This window comes from Carassius gibelio, chromosome A12 (assembly GCF_023724105.1).
Source record: "Carassius gibelio isolate Cgi1373 ecotype wild population from Czech Republic chromosome A12, carGib1.2-hapl.c, whole genome shotgun sequence".
In the NCBI taxonomy this organism is placed as follows: Eukaryota; Metazoa; Chordata; class Actinopteri; order Cypriniformes; family Cyprinidae; genus Carassius; species Carassius gibelio.
Genome location: NC_068382.1, coordinates 3667649 through 3684597, shown reverse-complemented (window position 1 = coordinate 3684597; position 16949 = coordinate 3667649). Strand labels below are relative to the sequence as shown.

The window sequence follows — 16949 nt, the reverse complement described above, 5'->3', positions numbered from 1 at the left end:
ACAAGATTTAGCCTATTGAATAAATATTTTATTTATTTGATAATTTGTATGTTTATGCAAGATTATAGTTGATGTGAAATAGAAGTTGTGATTGTTTTCTTTCCTATTGTGACTTGTGTAAAGTTACTTGAATGAGAAAAAAGAGAGGAAAAAATGTAGGACAGGACTTGATTGATTCTTTGCCATTTGCTTTAAATAGCTGTGATCTCATGAGAGTGGCAGGTTTCTGGATGGGTCCCTGGATTGTTCCGCATTCTTGCACGTGTACACATCATCAGAGAAGAGACAGTCATTAATAAGAGGCAGGGTAAGTTCATGTTAATAGCCTACTATCAGTTGAGAACAACTACAAATTCCCTCTAATATTATTATTCCTGCACAGTGTTAACATTTTGGATGTATGTGTGTATGTGTGTTATGAGGACAATATCATAATATTATTGGAAAAATACTACAGTAGGTTCAAAAACATCAAAACTGTATAAACAAAATTAAAACTAGTGTTTTCAGTTGAGGAGAATGTAATTTTTTTCTACTACATATTGTGGACAATGCATTACATTTAACACAGTATGAACACACCTCTACCATGTAACAGGGTATTTTAAAAAGTACCTGGTTTTATAGCGTTGCCTTTTTTTGCCTTGTAATCTAGAGGTTTAAATGAGTGCTCCGTGATATCACGTGATTTCTGGGAAGGGCAGTTCTTCTTTTGAAATAAATAAAACTGGCAGAAGGGAAATTGGATGAAATACCAAAGTGGGCGTGGTTTATTATCACGTTTAGCGTTGCTACGCTATGATTTTCCAATAAAGATATTATAAGTTGCAATTATAGTTACATAACACCTGCTCATGTTGCAGCAAATAACATTCATTATTGCCTGAAAGTAGGTAGTTTACGGAGGGAGTGGGTCGCGAGTAACGTCACGTGGTTCTTAAGATTATTCTCACCACTGGTGAAGTCGCCCCAATCGCTATAGTTTAGGGGGCACGAAGGGAAAGGACTTTTTTTATATATAATTTTACTGTAAACGTTGGCAATGTTTATACAGAATGCATTGACTTATAATCATATAAAACATATTTACTCAATAATATACAGAGTCAAAAATATTGTGTATTTCCAGAAAAAAAATATGCGGTAAGTGAGCCGACGAGCGCCCCCTCCAGATGTGTCGCATTTATATATAGAACAGCTTCCGTCGCTCCCGCTTTCAGAAGTTTATAGTGCAATGGGCGGAACGGACTGTGATCTCCAGAACCGTTGACATTATACAGGACCGAAACTAGGAAACGAGGTAATCGAAACTACAGACAAACTACATAAGTATTTCCACAAATTGACACAAAAATATTGTTTTATTTGCGAGTTTATAAACAGACAGCTATTACGCTCCATTGATTTGGAATGGATGATTTTAGAAGAAAATGTTGAATATATATTTCAATACCTTGAAATAGACCTATTAAGTTACTATTAGATTTTCATTCTCACGAGCTTTTAGTAACATTAGATCATTGAAGATTATTTTAAGTAGATCACCGAATTGTAAGATTTACTAAAAGTAATGTGGCGGTACACCTTGGTACAGTTGAGGTAACGTTAGGCTAACGTTATGTGATTTACAAATCAGGAGGACCGCCGCTTCCAATACACGGAGAGTGCAGCCTACTAGGGCACTACCAATGGGGCAACAGGCGGCGATTTAAATCGTGGGTGATTACTATGGTGATTACCACAGTAATTGAAAATATTTAAGAAACCTCTGGAGTCAAAATAATATTTAATAATCTGGGCGTAATTACAATTGAGAAAATTTGTCGCAAGTGTGCTTTATAACGAACTCTCACTGGCCCCTGTTGTTCCCATTAGCCCAGAAATCCTTGAACCAACCATATGTAAAAGAAAAAAAAGATATTGTGCTCAGAATACATCAGTTAATACAACACATGGTACTTTTTTTTTATTAAAGTTATGACAATTACTCACTTTCCTGAACTGTCATTGTATGATATACTGTACAGACCAAAAGTTTGGACACACCTTCTCATTCAAAGAGTTTTCTTTGTTTTCATGACTATGAACACTGTAGAGTCACACTGAAGACATCAAGGGCTATTTGACCAAGAAGGAGAGTGATGGGGTGCTGCGCCAGATGACCTGGCCTCCACAGTCACCGGACCTGAACCCAATCCAGATGGTTTAGGGGTGAGCTGGACCGCAGACAGAAGGCAAAAGGGCCAACAAGTGCTAAGCATCTCTCGGGGAACTCCTTCAAGACTGTTGGAAGACCATTTCAGGTGACTACCTCTTGAAGCTCATCAAGAGAATGCCAAGAGTGTGCAAAGCAGTAATCAAAGCAAAAGGTGGCTACTTTGAAGAACCTAGAATATGACATATTTTCAGCTGTTTCACACTCTTTTGTTATGTATATAATTCCATATATAATTCCACATTTGTTAATTCATAGTTTTGATGTCTTCAGTGTGAATCTACAATTTTCATGAAAATAAAGAAAACTCTTTGAATGAGAAGTTGTGTCCAAACTTTTGGTCTGTACTATACTTCAGGCTACCTGTTTTTTCTTAGAGAAATCGGCAGTTGACAATCAATGTGTTTTTCAGATGGCATCTGGAAAGTTTCGCTCCACGCGTCGCCTGCGTTCCTGGATAGTGGAACAGGTGTGTGTGTGCGTTTGTGTGTGTTGCACTATGTTGAGTATTTCGAAGGATCTAAATTAACGGAATTGTTCTAATACAGAAGATCAAATGGAAGAGCCATTCATGCAATGAGATCCACTGGCTCCAAATCTAGTCAGCTAGAGAGCACTTTAGACATCCTTAAACTGAAGGAAGCAGATAATGCTTGAGATATGCATCCTTTATGGATTAATGTTGTACTAGGTGCACCTTTTTGTATTTAGTTTATTGACACAGTGAGCTTTGATGAAGTTTTGATTCATCATATGTCTTTCTTTTACCACTTGTGTTTTTAAGGTTGTTGTCAGTATATTATCAAGATACAAAAAAAAATATTTTAATAATTCTGTATATTAACATTATTTCAATAAATAATAATAATTATTATTTATTCTTTTTACTGTAAATTTAAGGTCAATATATAAAACTTAAAATGTTAACAGGTCAGAATTTTGCACCCCACAGCCAGTTCTAAAGATTACACTGATCATGTCAAGCATAGTTAGTATAAAATTGGTAGCGCAGAGCATTACTGAGCACTAATCATAATCGGATTCATCCATCATTTTTCTAAATTCTAAGTTGAATCCATGAACTCTGAATATTTCTTGACAGATAACTGGGTGATTGAGGTGGCCAGTTTAAAATAATCATGCAATGCATTAGCCTACTTTTAAACCTTTCATGTTTTGAGACATGCCCTTTTCCCTGCTGCAGTTTTCTCTCAAATGTGTTTTATCATATAACAACCACTAGTGCTTCATGGTATGTTTTTGTTTGTTGTTGATTACTTTTGATTTGTTTCTATATTTTGTGTGCTTTGGGATGTAGGTGAACAGTGGGAAGTATCGTGGCCTAGTGTGGGACAACCATGAGAAAACCATGTTTCGTATCCCATGGAAACATGCTGGAAAACAAGATTTCCGAACTGACGAAGATGCAGCTATTTTCAAGGTGCAAATGCGTCTCTATCTTTCTCTCTGTGTCTTTGTCTTTTACTTTTTACACTATGAACAACTTCCCAAGTGGGAGTGCTACATTGTGCACTGAACAAATTAGTGCCCGATCATCCCAGAGATACTTCATTTTTGTGATAGTTTTGTGATTAATTATTTATTAAATATAGGCTTTAGCCTAGTGCTGTTGTATTTTTCTTGTGCACCTTGGGGCGTGCTTCATTACATCTTGCCCTCACACTGACAGAATTTCATGCGAAATGTTCACGCAATATTACCATTATTTTACATTCTGACTTGCAAAAACCCTTCACATCCCCATCCTTTTTTTGAACTGTTTTCTAAAGCTTTCTCGCTTCTCAAGACGGCCAGTTGCACTCTAGTCTCTGGTCAAATGCGCTCCAACCACTGTAGCCTAATATGTACCCTAATGTAATCTATCAACTATGCACACCATAAGGTTTAAGGCAAGTAGGCTTTCCATATTATGACAAACTATTTTAAAGACTGAATTTATATTTAGCCTGTCGACATTTAATAAAAAGACATTTTAAGTTTCATAACGCTGCATATCCACGAGTAAGTATTAAAAAAACGAAAAAATTAGACAACTAGCAAAGAATACTTACATTATTAAAGAATATCACTGAATTCAGTCTAGCATGAGCGTAAGCACTCTAAAAAACAATAAGCTAAAATCAGTAATGTTGTCTGCAGTGCATGATGAATGAATCTCTCACATTACATGTAACATGTAACATCTGCACTTTGTTGTTGCTGATGAGAGAATTCGCAGAGTGCACTAACCAAAACTTTTGCATATGCAATGTAATATTTAGTAAAACCCTCTTAAATAATATTTAATATTAGAATTTTGTCAAAAAAAAAACACCTTGGCCCTTCCTGCAACATCATGCCTTGGCTATGTGATGATAAATTATTTACACATTTATGGCCAGTATTAATTAGAAATGGAGTTTCATGTGTAATTTACTTATTTTAATTAAATGATACATGTTAAATCAAGATTGTGCCTGTGTTAAATCATTCTTCTTCTATAAGTTTTACCAGAGATAAACCCCTCGACATTGAGCAACACATCCCAGACAATATTTTTCTGGTCTTTGTTTATTCCGATGTTTTGTTGGACTTTCTAGTCGGAGGTGCAGCGGTGCTGTTCAAACACGCATACAGACACAGAAGAGCAGGCCTGTTTCTTAACTGCGCTGCGCTGGTTCTCGAGCCCGAGCTGGAGTCCTGTTCGGCGGGGAACTGCTCAGTCCTGAGGCCGCCCTGCGCGTTTCATTCATAACCTAAATATACTGCGATTGCCTTTATAACCTGCCCAAAAAGAAACAGTAAACAGCTCTGAGGGAATATTTGTATTCTGTATCTTTATGAATAAAATCGCTTATTTTACGCAAAGCATCAGGCTTTTTCATCAATCGAAAAGACCGCAACACTCATTAAAGGTGATTCATACCCCGCGTCTGTATGTTTCTCTGCATAAAATTGAATGAAATTCAGCACAGTAGTGATTTTATAGATAAAATAAAATTTATACAAACCTGTATTTTACCAACGAATTCCTCAATTCGATGGCGCTAAGAACTGCTCTCTCCAGAAGAGAAGCAAATCCCTGCGATAAATAACTCAACTGCTGGGTTAAGTCTGACCCAGGATCTGAGTAATACAAAAACTACCCAAACACTGGGTTGTTACGTTTGACCCAGGAGCCAGGTAACACAAAAACTACCTAACAATGAAAAAATAACCCCAAGAAATTACCCAAAAGGCTCAACCCAGCATTTGGGTAAAACAAATAACCCCAGATTTTTTTGAGTGTAACATATTGATACTAACACCCCAAGAAATTAAATTTTGATTTGATGGGGACTTTTATGTACAGGACCTGAACCGAGTCTTCAGAAAATAGTGCTTCCCTTTCAGTCGGTCACGTTCGACGTTACGAATGGGATCTCGCCCGAGAGCCCAATCACCTTCGACTGGTACAAAACGAGCCAATGGTACACAAAGTACCTTGGTCTGCGGAATTTGCATCGCGAGCTCCGCCCCGCAGAGCGGGTATATAAGGAGCAACGCGAGCAACTCGCATTCAAGCTTTCGCTTCGGAGCCGAGCACATCGCTTGCTGCAATCACCGGAGTGTTTACAAGCAAGAGCTGGTGTTGGTGTGACGGCGCGATTCAGCGGTTCGTCTGGGTTTCCTGCGACAGCTCCCATGTTCCCCTGAGCGCTTCAACACCTCTAAAAGAGACAAATTTCTCTCACAAAAGAGATACGGGCCGATTTGCGTCTTTTTAAAGATGTCATTTCGCCCGTGTGTTTCTGGGTGCGGTCGATATATCGCTCCTCGTGACGGTCACGATCGTTGTGTCACGTGTCTGTGCTTCCAGCACGCTGAGACTGCATTCGTGGATGGCTCATGTTCTCATTGCGGGGATCATGACCATCTCGGCATTGAGTTCGAGACTTCAATTACCTTAAAAGGTATAGAGTCCCCTCTGCCACACCCTGTTCTAGCTCTTCTTCTCATAAGAGAGCTACTTCGGCTGGTGGTCAGGGTGATCTGAGGGTTACCGTGTGGGCTTCCCCGACGAGCGAACCTCATCGGGCCACACCCCCCTCACATACGCCGCAGCCGGTCGAGTTCCCGGATGAGTTTGCTGGACCCTCTCAGGCTCCTGACATATCATTCGGGGCTCGCGAAGAGGACCGTATGTCGATTGCCGCATCACAAGGCGGGCTTGAGTCCTCGGGAGATGAGGGTTCGGCTGCGTTGCCTCCCTCGGGAGTGCCAGCGTTGTCCGAGTCCGATCCCGAGCTGACGGCCGTGCTTTCCCGGGCAGCAGAGAGCATCAGGCTTGAGTGGAATCCTCCACCCCGTCCCTAGCGCTCGAGGCTGGATGATTGGTTCCTGGGGGCTGCTCATGCGGATCGCCTGCACCCCCCTCTGGTTCCTTTCTCCCGGAAGTGCACCAGGAAGAAACTAGAAGGCTGTCTCCTTCCACCCTCAAGGTCTATGTGGCTGCCATTTCGGCTCACCATGACCCTGTTGAAGGTAAGTCTCTTGGAAGGCACGATCTGATCATCAGGTTCCTGAGAGGAGCAAGGAGGCTCAATCCACCTCGCCCTCAGCAAGTCCCCTCTTGGGACCTCGCAGTGGTTCTATCAGCACTGCAGAGAGCTCCCTTCGAACCCTTGCTCTCAGTAGAGCTAAAGTTTTTATCTTTGAAAAAACTGTGCTCCTGACGGCTTTGGCTTCGGTGAAGAGGGTCGGGGACCTGCATGCATTTTCAGTTGATGAAGCGTGCCTGAAATTCGGGCCGGCTAACTCTCACGTTATCTTGAGACCCCGGCCTGGGTACGTGCCCAAAGTTCCCACCACTCCTTTTAGGGATCAGGTGGTGAACTTGCAAGCGCTGCCCCTGGAGGAGGCAGACCCAGCCCTGGCGCTGCTCTGTCCAGTACGTGCGCTCCGCACCTACGTGAACAGAACTCGGTGCCTTAGGACCTCAGACCAGCTCTTTGTCTGTTACGGAGGCCAGCAGAAGGGAAAGGCTGTCTCCAAGCAGAGGTTATCCCACTGGATAGTGGATGCTATTGTCCTGGCTTATCAGGCTCGAGACCTGCCATGCCCCCTAGGGGTGAGAGCTCACTCAACTAGGAGCGTAGCTTCCTCCTGGGCGCTGGCGCATGGCGCCTCGTTAGCAGACATCTGTAGAGCTGCGGGCTGAGCAAAACCTAACACATTCGCGAGATTTTATAATATCCGTGTAGAGCCCGTGTCCTCCCGGGTACTTGCCCCTTCGGGCCAGTAAGGACCTGCTCGGTGTCAATCCGCATGCTGCGCCATTCCACTCCGCGGACTGGATGCGTGCGCTATTCCCCTCAGGTGAGTTCCTCAGTCAGAACCCTGGGTTCCTCCAGCACTGTTGATGTCCAACACTTGCGTACATGCCCTTTGGTCAGCCATGTGTGTGACTAGGTGCCTCCATGTGTCGTGATTCCCCTTTCTGGGTAATTCCACGTGTGTATGTCCACAGTAAGTCTCCCCGCAGCATGTATCTTTCCCTTGGCAAGCCCCTTGCCAGCTCTGTCGTTGAAACTTCCACCCTACAGGCTGGGTACCTCAGAGTTCTTATGTATCACCACTTTGGTAGATATCTGCTTTCTGTAAGTCCTCCCTCCAGCTGGAATATGCTACCCAGTGTATTCTGTGCGAGCTATAGGCCCTCACTCGTGCTGGCCTCATGACAGGGTGCTATCACTCACACGGGTAGCTGGAAGACAGCCATGTGGCGTTTTGTAAGGGACCCCATTCGTAACGTCGAACGTGACCGACTGAAAGGGAACGTCTTGGTTACGTATGTAACCCTCGTTCTCTGAAGGAGGGAACGGAGACGTTACGTCCCCTTGCCACATCGCTGTTCCGCTGAACGGCCGGGTCCACTGGCTCGGCTCCTCAACGAAGACTTGAATGCGAGTTGCTCGCGTTGCTCCTTACATACCCGCTCTGCGGGGCGGAGCTCGCGATGCAAACTGTACCATTGGCTCATTTTGTACCACTCGAAGGTGATTGGGCTCTCGGGCGAGATCCCATTCGTAACGTCTCCGTTTTCCTCTGCAAGCCATGCTAGACGTGGCATGCAAGCCATTTGAAAGTTGCTGACTGAAACTTTCTTTTGAACTTTTTCCATTGAAGGCTTGGGCGGAGTTTAAAGGGAAGCTTGTGGAAAATGGAAATTCAGACCCTGCATCCTGGAAAACTCGACTACGCTGTGCCCTCAACAAAAGTCCAGAGTTTAGTGAGGTCACTGAAAGGTCACAGTTCGACATCTCAGAACCCTACAAGGTGTACCGCCTCGTACCACTAGAAGAACAAGGTAACCAATGGATATGGAAAAAATAGGGATATTAACAGGGTTGCCAACTTCCACACATTTGATGGGTTACACTTTCAGGTTCTTTCTCACACTTCTTAAGTTTCTAAACCTCTTGCCAATTAAAATAAATTACAAAATAAATCCCTAACTTTGCTCATAGCATTTTTCCTGTAAGCATGTGGCTTGATTGGTCTACGACAGATATTCCGGTCTAAAGTGGCATTATTCCACAGGAAAAACATGTACCATAAAATCACATTGAGGTCAAATAGGTTTAATTTGGGCTGTTTACTACATCAGGGTCCCATAACAGTTGTTGTGCTGCTTCATGTGCTTGAGAGATGCTTTCCTCAGTGCATAAATTACATTACTCTTATATACATATTTACATTTGACAGAGAGTTTGCCATTATAATAGCAAGTAAGACTCATTTTCTTTTAGCTTTATTAAAAAAAGAAAAAAGAAAACTGACTGGTAATAATTCTGAAATCTTATCTGAAATCCTTGAAGGTTTTCGATTTCTCATAATCTTTAAGTAACAATTGCTTTTCAGTCCCTCTCAGTCATCAATGGTCTGCACAGTCATGGGAAGAATTGTTAGACGAGCAGTCATATCCCAAATCTTCAATATTTTAGCCATTTACACAATTTATATTTTGCATAGGAAAAAAAATCCCACTCATCCTGGGTTTTCCCCTCCAGAGGGTGCACAAAGGTAAAACAATTAAAGCAATCGTCTACTCCTTAAAACAGATACAGAATAACAATTATGTAATGTAATCTTGAACAAAGAAAATCAGGAAGTAATTTAATAGATTGTTTGTTTGTTTTTAAAGCTGGAAACTCCTAGCTCAAAGAAGAGCTACTGTAGAGCCTAAACAAATGTAAATCAATAAGAGTAAAAATTATCTCTTTTGTAACAACAAAATCCCTTAAAAAAAAGATTCTAGCTTGGCAACCAGAGTAAGCAACCCTGATAAAGTTAATCCAACATGACTATTAAGCCACTTACTAGTGATGTGTAAAATGGCAGACTAATTAACTAGTGGTCAGTAGTGAGGTTGACTAGCTAGTTGGTTGGTAAGTTGTAGTATATATAAATAGTATCCTGAAACATTAATTAAAAAAACACAACTGGTTGATTATGAAAATTTTCTGGTTCGCATATCCCTACGACTTTCATTTACAGCAAAATGTCTGTGATAACTACACTGAATATGTAAAGGAATGACATGATTTTGTTATTTAGTTAATTTTTCTCTCATCATAGGAGTGGTGAAAGTAAAAAAAGAGAATGGACAGAAGCCAGCGAGGAGCAGCAGAAGGAGAAGCAGTGAATCCGAGCAAGATGAGCAGCAGATTGCATGCAAAAAGATCAAAGAGGAGGTCTTTGTGCCCCAGCCCATCAACATGGTAAAACATCCAGCACATCATAACTAATCATTAAGGAACTATGCCATTCAAACTTTAATTAGGTTGCAATTTGCAGCATGCATGCAAATAGTGAAAGCCTGTGTTACAAAAGCATAATAATGAGTCAAGAACAAGCACTGAGAGACATTTTGCTTTCTGCAGCATGATTTTGCAATGCAAAGTATGAGTCTACAGTAAATTGGGAACTATTTCTGATTTTTACAGAGTGCACAGGAAATCATCCCACACACAGGAAGAGAGATCACACACCATGAAGAGGTTAAGACAAACCCCTCAAAGACTGACACAAGTAATAATCAAATTTTACTCTATGGATTTTACCCTGGTGTTCAACTTGCATGGTTCTTTTGTGATTAATGTTGATAATGAAAAATTGGTGAATGATTTATTATCATTCTTCTCTTTCTTGAGACACTGAAGATATTCAGGCAAACTTCACCATTGAAGCTGTAGAGTAGAGAGGTGATAAAAAATAACTTTTGTGACCCATGCTGGCAAAATGAGTCGGAATGTACATGGGCTATTTTGAGCTACAGGCAAAAGAAGGTTTTGAGGTTTTTTTTAAATCATGCCGATAAATATACTCAGAATTCAAGTATTTAAGTATTCACACTAACATAATCTGTTACACGACAAAGTTTTCAGCCCAAAATGGGAAGCTTTTTATGCGTTTTGCCTGTTCGTTTACATGATAACGGTGTTTTGAAAACGGGTTTCAAAATGCAAGTAAAAAATAAATACGTCACTGTTGTCGTTTCTGTGTTAACACCTAATACGTGAATCTTTGAAAACGGTGACGTCATGCGCGTGCCTAGTGTTAGGTTTGTAAACATGCGCCTGATGTGTTGATTTTAAAGGCAAGTGCCAACAAACATACACAACAATGGTGGAGAACAAGGTACTGTTGTTGCGACTCAAGAATTTTCTTATGCTTCTTCAGCAAAGTGTAGATTTACTTCACCAATATTAAAACCAACAGCGGAGACGCATCATATACAACATATAATCGTCACTTCCCTACAGGTACTGTTTACTAACAAGGTGACAGCTACTGGCCTGGCAGAGGTAATAAAGGGTTTTTGGCCATTTTCACAGATATGTGTCAACGCAAATTGCTTTGAAAACATTGTCGTGTATATGTGAAACTTTTTATAATGCAAGGTTTTGTCGTGTAAATGTAGACGTAAGTGAACATTTGGAGAACTGTTGGGGAAAAACATCTGATGTGTAACATTTTATTAGATCCGTGCATTAAAGTAGGTCTTAATATAGGCCGCCTCATTAATGTCAATCTAACAATAAAAGAAATGAGGGAATAACTTGCTTCTCTTGATTGAACTGCTTTTGAACAGTATTTTTAAAAATCTATTTGTAATTAACAGACTAAAGGGATTTTTACATTTGATTTCTTACTTGAATGCTTTTGTTTATATATAAAATGAAACAGGTAATGCATTATTTGTTTCTTATATTTTTCCCAGTGTTTTATCTTTGCATCTTTTCTTATAAAAAAATATTGTGATTATTAATATAGTAATTATTATTAAGAACTGGAGGAAAAGATGCACCAATGCAGGTGATTTTACTTTGGAACCTTCAGAAAACTTTAACTCGATTTTTCTCAAAGTTGACTTCGCTGACTCTATCAGTTTCAAACAGATGTAGCTCAGTAATTTTTCGTCCGATTCCAACAAAACATGCATCATTCTGAAGGTCTTTTAATACAGAATGTGACCATAAAAGGAACTCATTGTTGAAAATGTATTCATTGTGACTCATTTTGCCAGGACAGGTAACATTTTATTTATAAATTAGAAAAAAAAATTAATATAACTTAACAAATGGTTTCCTAAAACTCTTTTGAAAAACTTTTGTTCTTTCAGGGGTGCACTCTTTCCACATAACCGTGCTCTACATTGGTCAGGAGGTTCTGCGGCGAGAAGTAATGGGTAAAGATGTCCGGATCGCTTACCTGCCTCCCTCACCTGTCCCTCCATCTCCATTGTCTCTAAACGGCGCTGGCTTTCATCGAATCCCTCTCCCAGACCCCCCATCAGACATGAGCTCTGACCCCAGCCTTGCCCCACGTTTGAAGACTCTTAACAAATTGCTGCCCTTCACGGAGAGTGGAGTTGTCCTGACCTTGACAGGAGGAGCCATCTATGCCAAGCGCTTCTGTCAGGGAGACGTGTTCTGGAGAGGACCACATAACACCACCACAGGACCCTGTAAAATGGAGAGAGCATGCGAGCCCACCCAGCTGTTCAGCAAGGATATATTCAAACAGGGTAAGTGTTGTGTGTGTGTGTGTGTGTGTGTGTGTGTGTCACCATACTTGGCTTCTTTGGCTTAAATGTATATTTAAATGGCATCAGTAACAAAATACCAGAAATATCTAGAAACTTGTTGAATCCTTATGATTTTAGCTAAAAAGATTGAATGGTAAATTCTTAATAAAGGAATCTAGCTTTAAAAGACTGTATTACAAATGTAACAATAGGTCCTAAAGAGTGGTTGAAATATATATATTGGCCATTTTTAATCATCAGCAATGACCGATGCATTTTTCTTTTTGGCCTTTGAGTCAAAATTGTGACTTTTTTTTTTACACTGAAAATGTCATTGTTAATTAGTGTACTGTTTCTGTTTAATTGCCTAATGAATTATTACACAAAACTGTTAAACAAAAAAAGTAAATCGTATACAAAAAGTATATTATACTTGCTATTATACTGTTATTATTATTAATTACTAGAAAGGCAAACGCTATATTACTAAATTATCTACTGTCAGCATTCAGCAAATATGGATTTCTTACATTTTTAAATAAGGCTTTGAATATCGAATAAACATTTAAACCTGCAGTAGGTAACTTTTGTAAAAATATATTTTTTACATATTTGTTAAACCTGTCATTATGTCCTGACAGTAGAATATGAGACAGATAATCTGTGAAAAAATCAAGCTCCTCTGGCTCCTCCCAGTGGTCCTATTGCCATGTGCAGAAATACATCGCTCCCGTTAAGAAACAACCAATCAGAGCTGCGGTCCGTTACTTTGTTTATGCTCAAAATGTAGAAAAATGTATACTGTATAATAAGCGAGTACACCATGAATCCTTTTTTCCAAACCGTGTTTTTAGCTTGTCCTGAATCACTACGGTGCACCTATAATAAGTGTTTATATTCGGACTATTTTAGATTCCTTCAGGGGACCACGGCGGAGTAACCCAGTACCTTTGTGATTCTTCATAGACATAAACAGAGAGAAGTAGTTCCGGCTACGATGTTCTTGCGCAAGACGCAAGCAGTTCTGTTTATTAACCGCTAGAGCTTCAAAAGTTACAGACTGCAGCTTTCATAGACATAAACAGAGAGAAGTAGTTCCGGCTACGATGTTCTTGCGCAAGACGCAAGCAGTTCTGTTTATTAACCGCTAGAGCTTCAAAAGTTACAGACTGCAGCTTTATATGCACAAACCTTGCAAACTTCAGCAAATCCAGCTGTGCGATGCTCTGAAGTGTGCATTTGTAGACTGTATAAAAATGTGTGTACCGTGTGTGTAATGGTTGGTCCATGCGTATTGGATGCTGTCTGTTTTATTCATATTTTTAACTGTTTCTTTCTTTGTGAAAAATATTATAGTAAGATTACAGAATCTTAGAATCAGAATCAGTTAGTTTAAAAAATAACTAAATGATCTTTACACCATAAGTTGAAATTAGAAACACAGTTCTTTCAAGCTCTGATTTCCTGGGTTTTGAAATGATTTCAGCATTAATTTCAAGTTTCTTTTTTCCTCCCAGAGCTGGATTCTTTCCGCAGTGGAGGAAAACAACCTCAAAGTGAGATCACGCTGTGTTTTGGAGAAGAGCTGTGTGATGGAGATAACGTCGATGATAAACACATCATCATCAAGGTAAAGACCAAATGTCAATGCAGTATTATCTTTTGTGTACGGATACAACCTTTGCTGCTTTAGCAGCTGTGAAAGGTAAATTCAGGCATTTTTTCATCCTTATGTCATTTCAGACTCAAATGATGTTCTGCATGATGTCCAGACTGCTTCTGTGATACCATGAAAGTAATTTCCAAAAAATAAAAAAATCAATCAATTAATTAAAACAGCTGCAAGTATCACAGCAGTTTTGAATCATCAGATCATACACAATATAACGGGCTGTTAACATGTGCTGGTCATTTTCTGCTTGAACATTGTCGAGTGATTTTTTTTTTAGACGTTTCTGTTAACCCTAAAACACACCGCAATGGAGTTCAAAATTCAAAATACAGGTGTAACAACAAAAGTTGAATAATTTTTTTAGACATCATCTCATTCACACTAGTACACTAAAACTGGCCACTTTGAGACTTAGATCTTGCATATTGAGACCATTTGTGTTGCAACATATTTGACTGTTTTGAATTGAACGGAAGCATGAATGAGAGTTTTTGAGATATGGCAGAAATAAACCGTACATTTCCACCAGAATGACGATTTTGTGTCATTTTTTTCTTTTGCTTTCTCCAGATATCTATCCCATGGGTTGGGTCGCAGATAAAAGAGGTCAAGACCCTCAGAGATTCTATTGCAATTTCCAAAAGTTTGGCACAGGGGAAGTGACGCTGAACTTTGTTGAAGTATTGGAGCAGTAACAAACCTTTCTGCATTCTTGACATTAAGGATCAAAATGAAGACGTACAACTACATGTGTATATATATGGCATGACTTGAGACAACTTTTATAAACACTTTCCTGTAGATAGCTTGTGGAAATAAACAATGTAATTATTAGTTGCTTTAAATACATAAAATATATAGTCATATAGTAGTTAAATCCACATATTTATAAGTAATATAAAACATGTCTTTTCAGTATACAACTGTATGTTACACTGCAAAATGTAAGAACACAAAATATTTTGTCATTTGTAACACTATTCATAGTGGAGTCTGAGTGAAGATGTCTCATAAATGCAATAACAATGTACATGGTTCACTACAGTTGTAGTAAATCACCTTGTACATTTTTATCTAACGCTAATGTTTCACTGAATTTTTCAATTGTTTTGCAAATAAATTAATCAGTGGCAATAAATGATGTCATCACTTGCCTTGTTCTCCGATGCTGGCTGTCTCAATCATAATGGAAGAAACCGAAACTTCACTTTTCTTGGATTCTATCTTCTTGGAGTTCAAGGCTACTTGTTTTAGATTTTAGTCACTGGTGGCCATGCAAACACAATTAACATGGAGATATCATACCCCTTTTTTAGGGATCCAAATATAAAAGGTGCTGGAACCCAGTTCTGTTAATGACTGAAATAAGCTCTGTGGTTAACACAAGCTCAAGGTATTCTCAAGTGTAATTCTATAGCATAAAATGTATCTGAAAAACCTAGTCATGATTTATTCTTTTATGTGTCATGCAAAAAGGTGATTTATAACAAGTGGTTAAATGGGACTACAGAGGTTGTTGGGACTTTAAAACTTAACTACTCACTAGTCCATGTTTATAAGCTCATTGTGTTTATAATTGTGCACTTCCAAACAATTCGAGCACAAAAGGTAAACTTTTTTTAAATAAAGACTTTCAGAATTGGTGAAAGTTTAGCGATAGTGACTGTAGTCTTCTGATCGTACTGTAGTTTCTAGTTTGTTTATAGCCAATTGTATCCATAGGTCTTCAACCCAGCTCCTGGGGACCCACTGTCCTGCAGAGATCAGCTCCAACCCTAATCAAACACACCTGAACTAGATAATCAAGGTCAGGATCACTTGTAAAGTCACAGGCCAGGTGTGCTGAAGAAGGTTGGAAGTAAACTTTGCAGGACAGTGGGTCCCCAGGAGCAGGGTTGAAGACCTATGGTATAGACATCAAAGTTCATAAAAGTTGTGTTCATTTGTGAAGATTATCATGATGAACAAACGAGTAAGAATCATGAAATTTGGAAACCAAGCCTGGTTCCTCCAGAACTGAGCTACTAAGAGGAGGGAGCATTTGGTTTTTCTGACTCGCCTGATGACTTGGGGAATCAGGGCGATGGGAGGAAACACATACAGGCAAGTATCTCGCTGTATCAAGAAAAATGTTGGGGAATAAAAGTTGTCTTCTGAGGTGAAGTGGCTGACCACTGCCTTACCAAAGACCGCCCAAATTCGCTGTACCATCTGTGGATGTAGCGCCCAATCGCCCAGGGCTACTTTGCCTCTGCTCGCTCCCAGGTTCAGTTTGCCTGGCACATGAATCACCTCTATGCCCAGAGCAGGAGGTGACGAACCAACCTGTATAAGGCGTGAGACCTGAGGCTGCCTTGGTGATTGATATAAGACTCCACTGTCATGCTGTCCGAACAGACCTGAACGTGGTGATCCTTGATGGCCAAGGTTTTCAGGGCTAAGGTGACACCAACATTTCCAGGCATCGCTGCTGAGCTGCCCAGGAGCCGAATGTTGGATTGCCCTCCAACAGCGTGCCCCATCCAAAGTTGGACGTGTCTGTTGTGATCACCTTTCCTCTGAAGGCCATGCCCATTCTCACTCCTGTTTGGAACAGGTGACTGTTCTTCCAGGGGGCCACGGCTTTGATACAGTGGTGATTCACCCTGACTGGAAATGTTTTCAGACACAAAGCATGGGGCGGGACTCAGCTGCAGTGTATGCCCTGTTGGCGATAGCCGAGGTGGTCTTGCAGGGCTCAGATGGATGGCCCTTTCAGCCTAGGGTGGATGGTGGGCACAGATGTGCGGCGATAGCTTCCTCCAGAGGACAGAGTCTGGCATACCCTTTTTGGACAGCGCCGTCAACTGTAGTCAGAGCTGCTGCAGTCGAGGGGTTTACCCATACTGACCAGGCGATGTGCCACGTCTTGGTGAGTGTGTCATGGATGGCTGTCAAGTATGGGGCTTGGTGCTGGCAAGAGGATTGCTGGTGGGTTTCTGGCAGGAACC

At 40.4% G+C, this 16949-nt stretch overlaps 1 protein-coding gene across 2 annotated transcripts; it reads left to right on the top strand.

The window, feature by feature from the left end:
• The first annotated feature begins 1194 nt into the window (after positions 1 to 1194).
• On the top strand, positions 1195 to 15097 carry irf9 (interferon regulatory factor 9). Of its 2 annotated transcripts, XM_052610790.1 has the most exons (10): positions 1195 to 1300; positions 2096 to 2303; positions 2628 to 2684; positions 3534 to 3656; positions 8384 to 8564; positions 9836 to 9978; positions 10204 to 10288; positions 11883 to 12287; positions 13805 to 13917; positions 14530 to 15097. In XM_052610790.1, the coding sequence occupies exons 3-10, from the start codon at positions 2628 to 2630 to the stop codon at positions 14620 to 14622; spliced, it is 1200 nt and encodes a 399-aa protein (XP_052466750.1). In that variant the 5' UTR covers positions 1195 to 1300; positions 2096 to 2303; the 3' UTR covers positions 14623 to 15097. The 2 variants fall into 2 exon arrangements, with proteins under 2 accessions (XP_052466750.1, XP_052466749.1); XM_052610789.1 differs by lacking the exon at positions 2096 to 2303 and having other exon boundaries at positions 1214 to 1300.
• Positions 15098 to 16949: the final 1852 nt, after the last annotated feature.

Bases quoted from the DNA above. Each gene is read 5' to 3' on its own strand.
- irf9 (XM_052610790.1), top strand. From the start codon at position 2,628: ATGGCATCTGGAAAGTTTCGCTCCACGCGTCGCCTGCGTTCCTGGATA. The intron at 8,565-9,835 runs GTAACCAATGGA...CTCTCATCATAG, and splicing joins CGTACCACTAGAAGAACAAG to GAGTGGTGAAAGTAAAAAAA. The intron at 9,979-10,203 runs GTAAAACATCCA...TGATTTTTACAG, and splicing joins TGCCCCAGCCCATCAACATG to AGTGCACAGGAAATCATCCC.